Genomic DNA, 9,245 nt, shown 5'->3' on the forward strand with positions numbered 1-9,245 from the left:
CAAACATAAGGAGGGATCCTAGTGGGCCAGGCCAATATTTCCTTATCTCTAAACTAAAACTGGGGAAATGTGTTCTGGGCTTCAGACATGATTTTATTTCAGAATTCCTTGAGAGAAAAAACGCCTGGTTAGGCTTTGGTATTTAAAAATAAAGTTAAAGTACGTATTTGGTTTACAGCTATGTTGTTATTATGCTGTTTGTTACTTATGTATGTTATGTTGCAGCTATTTAAAATAGTTTTGTCAATTTGTTCTGGCCTGAAATAAGTTGGCCCTTTGAAACATATCTTTGTCTTTGTGTGTTGTATGTAGACCACATTGCTTAGCAGAGTTCAGTGATGCAAATGCATGTCAAGTTGATCAACACATTGTATTATTCTCCAGTGCAATAACAGTACTGAAATGAAGGCTAAAAGGGCATTAATGGGAGCTTTAAAAAAAGAAGTAACTAAATAGTTACTTTTCACAGTAACGCATTACTTTTTGGTGTAAGTAACTGAGTTAGTAACTGAGTTACTTTTGAAATAAAGTAACTAGTAACTGTAACTAGTTACTGGTTTTCAGTAACTAACCCAACACTGGTGATGTCACGGGTTGAAGCAGACATTTTAGAATAGCGCGGTAGCCGGCTTAAGTCGTCTGTTTTCATCGCAAAATTCCACAGTATTCTGGACATCTGTGTTGGTGAATCTTTTGCAATTTGTTTAAAGGCCTACTGAAATGAAATCCGTGATCCACAATAGAAAAAGGAGAAAGTGTAGAATCCAATGAGCCCTTGTACCTAAGTTACGGTCAGAGCGAAAAAAGATACACCCTGGCGTCCTGCACTGCACTCTAATCCTTCACTCTTACTTTCCTCATCCACAAATCTTTCATCCTCGCTCAAATTAATGGGGTAATCGTTGCTTTCTCGGTCCGAATCGCTCTCGCTGCTGGTGTAAACAATGTGCAGATGTGAGAAGCTCTTCAACTTGTGACGTCACGCTACTTCCGGTACAGACAAGGCTTTTTTTATCAGCGACCAAAAGTTGCAAACTTTATCGTCGATGTTCTCTACTGAATCCTTTCAGCAAAAATATGGCAATATCGCGAAATGATCAAGTATGACACATAGAATGGATCTGCTATCCCCGTTTAAATATGAAAATCTCATTTCAGTAGGCCTTTAAAGATGTAGGTACTGCGCAACACAAACTTGGAAGCGCAATAAGACTTCACATATTTCTTAAAATGCATTTTATTCACATTTTTGGTTGATCTAGCCATCCTGGTATGTACTTCCTGTGCCTGTCAAGTGTTGGTAAACATTAAGACTGACTTCCACTTGAAATTCAGAGTGTGCTTTTCCTGTGTCCATCTTTTTTCCTCTCCCGCAGACAATTGTGGGTCTCTGCAGACCAGAGCCATGGGTGCCTTCCTGGACAAGCCCAAGACGGAGAAGCACAACTCCCACGGTGAAGGAAATGGCATTTGCTACGGACTGAGCTCCATGCAGGGCTGGCGAGTAGAGATGGAGGATGCTCATACCGCCGCATTGGGATTACCCACTCCCGGCATGGCCGACTGGTCGTTTTTTGCGGTCTACGACGGCCACGCGGGCTCCAAAGTTGCCAATTACTGCTCAAAGCACCTTTTGGAACACATAATCAGTGCCGGTTCAGGGGTCCAGGGGCAGCAGAGCTCGCTGGCTGGTTCAGAGAGCACCGCCAATGACCCCCCGGTTGCCCCCACGGTGGAGGCTGTCAAAGCGGGGATCAGGACAGGCTTCCTGAGGATAGACGAACACATGCGCAGCTTCTCCGACCTGCGAAACGGCATGGACCGAAGTGGCTCCACGGCCGTGGGTGTCCTCCTGTCGCCCGAGCATTTCTTTTTCATGAACTGCGGCGACTCTCGGGCCGTCCTGTACCGAGACTCCCAAGTGTGTTTCTCCACGCACGACCACAAGCCTTGCAACCCGCGCGAGAGAGAGCGCATCCAGAACGCCGGCGGATCCGTAATGATCCAGCGGGTGAACGGGTCGCTGGCTGTGTCCAGGGCCTTGGGGGACTACGACTACAAGTGTGTCGTTGGCAAAGGACCCACCGAGCAGCTGGTGAGCCCCGAGCCGGAGGTTTACGAGATGTTCCGGAGCCCTGAGCAAGACCAGTTTGTAATCCTGGCGTGCGATGGGATCTGGGACGTCATGTCCAATGAGGAGCTGTGCGAATTTGTGAAATCGAGGCTTGAGGTGTCTGATGATCTGGAGAGAGTCTGCAATGAAGTATTGGACACCTGCCTGCACAAGGTGTGTACAAATGTCACATTACTATTGGTGCCATTTCACATTACTCCTTCACAAATTTACACTTGTTTGACATTATACTCACTTTAGTAAGACGGAAAAACATTTAAAGGTTCTCAGTTTTAGATTGCAAGAATAAAGGGATTTAGTAGTTTGTTACTTCTCTTCACTTCACTACAGTAGGGATGTTCCTAACAGAGGGGCTGAAATCGTCCTACTCTAGATCGGTGCTTCACAATTATTTTCTGTTATACCTCCCCAAGGAGAAGAAAACATTTCACCTCCCCTGCCTGCGACTATAAATAGTATAATTTGTCTATACAATTATCATAAGTACACCTCTGCATAATGTCATATCCTTAAAATGAAAGAAAACAAAAAAGAATACAGATCAACTTACTCCAAAGAAAAACCTTACATTAACATTGTTTTTAGTCTGTAACAAAAAATATTTAAATTGTTAATTTTCATAAAATAAAAATAAAAAGTTTTATTCTAATTTAAGCTAAAAACATTTTTTGACCGACTTGAACCATTTCATACTGAAAAATAGGACTGCAGCGATTCATCGACTTAGTCGACGTCATGTATCTTACGTTGATGCGTCGAGATAGGATGGCCGCGCACAAAGAAATAGATACCACTGTGTTTTAATTGATCGGCCAATTTCTGTGGAAAAGTTTGTGATTGCCAGATGCCAATCAATGCCTTTGAATACTAACCACACACAAAAAAAACATAATTTATGGCTCATACCTTCCATCTTGGTCCGTTTGTTGACCGGCGAGGCTACTAAGACTGTTAGCAGCTACAATACAGCTAACTTTTTGTATATGTCCATACTCAATGCAGAGCGACCGTTCTCAGTTAACATCCCCACAATAGTAGCAAATAAACCACTACTCTTAAAAGTTGTATTATCACTGTAGAACTGGAGAAAGCGGCTGAACATGCGACACATAGCGTAAGAGCGCAGCAGACGGCAAACATGCTAATGCTACGCTAGCATGAAATATCAGAACAATACGTGCTTAGTTCACTTTAACAGACATCTATTGAACCACTTTACAGCAGAAAGTTAGCAGATATTACTAAGAAATTAATAGGTAGATTATATAATTAGTCTAGAGAGAGGATAATTTTACAGTAAAATGTGCACCTGTGTGTGCTCTGTTGCTGTATGCAGTGTGCCAGACTTCCAGCGATCACTTATCAATCAATCAATGTTTATTTATATAGCCCTAAATCACAAGTGTCTCAAAGGGCTGTACAAGCCACAACGACACCCTCGGTACAGAGCCCACATACGGGCAAGGAAAAGTCACCCCAGTGGGACGTCAATGTGAATGACTATGAGAAACCTTGGAGAGGACCGCATATGTGGGTAACCCCCCCCCCCCCCCCTCTAGAAGGGTGCAATGATCCATAAGTCGGTGGTATTGATACCAAGGGTAGTACAGTATATGAGTAAAATCAGTAACCTGATCGGCATAGTTTATTCATAAAATGTTTTTGTTGTTTTTTGTTCATGTTTAAAAAAATTTAAAAAATCTGTGAATAAGTCCCTAGACACAAGGAGGACTTTGACTAAAAAAAATATTAAAATAGTTAAAATATTTAGTTGGTATTGTTATAATGCCATCATGTGTTTTTCTGCTGATTATAATTGTAATGAAAAATTAAAAATAAAATAATTTAGTTAAATTAAAATTTTTTAAGTAAAATGTATTGGTGTCAGTCCCACTACTCGTTTACTTCCCAAAAAAGTAAGGCACTTTTATGATTCCTTTTTTAGATCATATAGTTAATATCTCTCACCATAAATACATAATACAATTTACAGTTAATACACGAGATGGCATTAGCTGATCTCCTTTTCTTTTGTATCTGTGCACCAAACCACATGCATTTAAAGTTTCTACATCCAATAAAATTGTAGGTGTATGTTTAGGGAATTTATTTAAAAAATAAAAATATATATTAAGCAAAAAAATATATAATCGATAGATTAATCGATTCAGGAAACAATCGTTTGATGCAAGCCCTACTGAATAATAAAATTAAATGCATTCAATAAATAATACATTCAATTTTATCAGCAACATTAACTCAGGAGCACAAAAAATTAAAAAAATTTAGCCTGCAAAAAAAAAAGGAATAAAACAATTTGTGCTGATGTTTTTCTTTTTTCTTTAATCAAAATTAGTACGTCACAATTACACTGCTTTTCGAAGTGGGTTTGAAGCATTGTCTTGATAAAGCATGTTCCCAGGGTCACACACACCCTACCCTCCCTGGCATCGCACTGTGCACCCCCCATTATTTGAAAATAACTGCTATTGAACATTAGTGTTGTGCCGAAGAACATTTTTACATTTTACTCAGAACAATTTATTTATTCCAAACAATAATACATCTTTTTTCATCCATCTATGCCAGCACCGCATAGTGACAGACAACACTATGACATTTCTTCTGCCAGATGGCAGAAGGTACATAATTAACTTACAGTAGATCCACCTGTTGTCATTCGTACAACAGGATATAAATCATTACATGCTTGCTGGTGTGCTGTAACTGTTTTCTAATGCGAAATATGTGCCTTGGCCAGTGTTGGGTTAGTTACTGAAAACCAGTTACTAGTTACTTTATTTCAAAAGTAACTCAGTTACTAACTCTGTTACTTACACCAAAAAGTAATGTGTTACTGTGAAAAGTAACTATTTAGTTGCTTCTTTGCTCCCATTAATGCCCTTTCAGCCTTCATTTCAGTACTGTTATTGCACTGGAGAATAATGCAATCTGTTGCTCAACTTGACATGCATTTGCATCACTGAACTCTGCTAAGCAATGTGGTCTACATACAACACACAAAGACAAAGATATGTTTCAAAGGGGCAATTTATTTCAGGCCAGAACAAATTGACAAAACTATTTTAAATAGCTACAACATAACATACATAAGTAACAAACAGCATAATAACAACATAACTGTAAACCTGGCTTCACCCAAGGAAGGCACACATGACATACACAAAGCCTAACCAGGCATTTTTTTTCTCTCAAGGAATTGTGAAATAAAATCATGTCTTCAGGAGAACAACACTGTACTGAAGCCCAGAACACTACACATTTCCCCAGTTTTAGTTTAGAGAGAAGGAAAGATTGGCCTGGCCCACTAGGATCCCTCTTTATTTTTGTGAACTTTATAGTCTATACATTTAGAGTTATGTGATAATCAAACACTCTAGAAGTCTAGAATGAAATAGTAAATAAGAGAATTCACAGAGTGTGTGTACCTTCAGTGCTAAATGATGATGAGCAGAGGCAGAGTTTGGAGTGTTTTTTTTTAGCTCGCTTTCAATTTTTATGTACTCACTGTCCAGGTACGTGGAAAATGTTTTCCGTGCCATTTGCTGTTTGATGCCCGGTATCATGCTAATTAGCGGCCTGAAAGTGGGTGACTCCACTGTAGAAATAGCCTGCATGTCTTCTAGCACATACGCCAATGGCAATGGCAATGTTGTCCTTGCTAGCTGTCCCTCTGTTAAAATCCTTAGGTGGAGGTGAAATGGCATCGGAGTCTGTGTCTCTCTTTACTAGCTTCGTCAAAGCATGTTGCTTTTGTAGCTGTTACAGCAGATTTGAATTGCTGTTTTGGGCAGTAGATGGGATTTTCGATCCAAGACACAACTTACATTTAACTAACATTTTCTTTTCTATGTGCGCGACAAAAGAAAAGTAGTGAGAATATCTCCATGTTAAGAAACTTGACTGCGGCTCCGCCATGATGTCTTGTTAGTAAACACAGACACGCCACAAGCGCCCCCCCCCCCCCCCCCACACACACACACAGCGCGCCACTTCTCTTCTCCCCGTTGTGACACAGGAAGATTCAGAAGGACGACACCGCAGCTCTCCAATACAACACACTCAGATCTTCTTAGTTTCTAGCCGATACTACATAAAAAAAAATAACATGCAGTAACGCATCATGTAGTAATGGTAACTAAGTTACTAAATATAAAAAATAACGCGTTAGACTACTAGTTACCGCCGAAAATAACGACGTAACAGTAACTCATTACTTTGTAACGTGTTAGTCCCAACGCTGGCCTTGGCTTAATAAAGGTTGGGAAACTCTCTTCTAGATCGACATTTTTTGCCCACGTCTCCTTTTATTATTAAAAAGAAAATTCCGTTATTAATTCTTATATTGGATGGACAGTACTTCCTTGGTTTTTGTATGCCCCACTTTTCATATAAATAGTTTTTCTGCTAAAATTTTCACCAACATTTTGCCCATGTTTTTGTACACTATCTTGATTATCGTACGACCAATCGTTGTTTATTTTATTTTTTTAGTTTATAATTTTATTCTCGGTCAGTGGTCAACGAAAGAAACAACAACTATTTTACATCCATAGACATTCTAGAGACCGAAAGGGTATAGGCTGAAGTTAAACACTTATATTGCCTGTTGTAACCCTATTAACATAGTCAAATAGAAGATGTAGTAAAACCGCTAGACATCAGGCTCTGATCTTGCGTAACAAACTCATCTGTTTAAAGTTAAAGTACCAATAATTGTCACACACACACACGAGGTGTGGTGAAATTTGTCCTCTGCATTTGACCCATCCCCTTGATCACCCCCTGGGAGGTGAGGGGAGCAGTGGGCAGCAGCGGTGCCGCGCCCGGGAATCATTTTTGGTGATTTAACCCCCAATTCCAACCCTTGATGCTGAGTGCCAAGCAGGGAGGTAATGGGTCCCATTTTTTTATAGTCTTTGGTATGACTCGGCCGGGGTTTGAACTCACAACCTACCGATCTCAGGGCGGACACTCTAACCACTAGGCCACTGATAATCGTTGAGCATATCTTCACTTGCGTTAGGTTGTGTTTAGCATCATTGATGAACAAAATATATCAAAGTGGACCCCGGCATCCTTACTTTTTCTTTGGGGAAAATGTTTCCACACCCTTGGTGTCTAATGGAATTAAACCCATAAATCAATAACCCTATTATTAACATTCACAATGAGGGGCTCAAACAAAACAGTTCAGGGTGCGTGTCATCAACTCTTGAGCCATCACGTTTCCCAAGTCTACACACTTAACTCCCCTATCCTGCTCTTATTGGGGTTCCTCTCTTCTCCCTTTCTTTCTTAGGGGAGTCGAGATAACATGAGCGTTGTGTTGGTGTGTTTGCCCAACACTCCCAAAGTGTCAGAGGAAGCCGTGAGGAGGGATGCTGAGCTCAACCAGTACCTGGAGTCCCGAGTGGAAGGTGAGGATGGATGTCTGTCTGTTGCATGTCACTGGCTCTTTTAACATACAAGACCTTTGAAGGCAATTCTGTCAAATGAAATTGTGATGTTTCAAAACGTTTTTTGTCTAACCTCTTCCGTCCTTGTTAGACCTGACTGCCAGAATGACAGCACATTACCTCCTTTTCCATTTCAGCCAACACCCATCTTCCCTCTTGCTCTTCTCCTCACTTTGTACTTCGTTTTCTCGTCCTCTCGCACATCAAGCGTCTTCTTTTCTCTCCCAATATTCTCCTCTTCCTCTTCCACCATTTCATCCCATTTTGTTCTCTCATGAAGCACGAGTCCCTCTCGAGAGCTGTAAAGTTTTTGTTTTTGCTAGTTTGGTTATAAACTCTTTTCTGGCAAGAAGGGCTCTCCAGCTGTTTGCCAATACGGTTAAATAATACTAATATACTGATTTATTATCATTAATCATTTAGCACTGCTTGTTAAAGTAAACATTTGGCTTCTAACATGGAGTTAAAACAACTGAGAAGGGGACTGGAATGTTTTTGGCTGAACATTTTACTGGCCACTTGCCACCATCTTCTGCATCCATCTTTTTCTTTTTCCCTAACATTCCTCTAGTCCTCGCTTCCCCTCTCCTCATTTGTTTCCTGTCAAGTTCAGCTGCACACTTGCCTCCTAAGTATACGTGTGCCGTTGTTTTTAGAGATGCTGTCCAGGCCGGCCGACGAGGGCGTCCCCGACCTGGTCACGGTGATGAGGAACCTGTCCGCAGACTGCAACATGCCCTCTCTGCCACCAGGGGGGGGCCTCGCCAGCAAGTAAGGGCTCCTCCACTGGAGGTTGTAGCTGTATTGTTTAACATTGTGGGTTGTGTAGCATGTAAATGATGGAAATATACTATACTATATTGCCTTGCTTATTAAAGGTGGGAATCTTTGGACACTGCACGATTAGATTAGATTCCGATTGTTGTGATGACGATTCGATTCAGTATCGATTTTCGATTTAACGCGATTATCGTAATATATTATTTAGTGTATCAATTTCAATAAAACCTTTTCAAAACAGGTTACAAAAGCTCCGCTTGGGTGCTGAAATGCCACTTGCACCTAAAAACGTATTTTCCAAAATGTATTTTTCAAATTTTATTTTCCAAAAATCAGAATGTTATTCAATCTAATAACGGAAAAGGTAAGCAAACCCAATCACATCCTAATCCTGGCCCTACAATATTTAGGACATACATTTAAAAAGTAATTGAGAAGACCTACAAATACAAAGCAGCATCGAACGGGCTCTTGCACCGCCATGCAATTTGGGGTTGACGCAAGTATGCACGGCGCATGCGGTCACGTCCTTCCCAATGCTGCACGACCCGCCATCAAAATTTTAGGAAGATCGAAACATATGAGAAGTAAGTAACATTTTCCATTACAAATGGTCAATATTGGTGCCACGGCAGTCATGCAGTCACAACCTTCCCAATGCCCTGACCCATCATCAAAGACTTCAGCAAGATCAGCGAATGATGAAAGTTATGAACATTATGATTTTCTACCACACAGCGGCGATATTGGTCGAGATATCGCCATTTAGTGACAATCAGACCCCGATCTTATAGCTTGATATCAGTCTGGAAGGAGATCTGATCATCTAAAGTGAAGTCATTACATTTTGA

At 40.7% G+C, this 9,245-nt stretch overlaps 1 protein-coding gene across 5 annotated transcripts in view; it reads left to right on the forward strand.

Moving 5' to 3' along the window:
• Positions 1-9,245, forward strand: part of ppm1ba (protein phosphatase, Mg2+/Mn2+ dependent, 1Ba) — a 40,535-nt gene that overhangs the window by 15,237 nt on the left and 16,053 nt on the right. For all 5 annotated transcript variants that reach the window (XM_062059068.1, XM_062059069.1, XM_062059073.1 and 2 more), the window contains exons 2-4: positions 1,377-2,287; positions 7,458-7,575; positions 8,271-8,385. In XM_062059068.1, the coding sequence (XP_061915052.1) occupies positions 1,406-2,287; positions 7,458-7,575; positions 8,271-8,385 (1,115 nt within the window). In that variant the 5' untranslated portion in view covers positions 1,377-1,405. The remainder of the gene's footprint in view (positions 1-1,376; positions 2,288-7,457; positions 7,576-8,270; positions 8,386-9,245) is intronic.

Source organism: Entelurus aequoreus, linkage group LG09 (genome assembly GCF_033978785.1).
Source record: "Entelurus aequoreus isolate RoL-2023_Sb linkage group LG09, RoL_Eaeq_v1.1, whole genome shotgun sequence".
Taxonomy (NCBI): Eukaryota; Metazoa; Chordata; class Actinopteri; order Syngnathiformes; family Syngnathidae; genus Entelurus; species Entelurus aequoreus.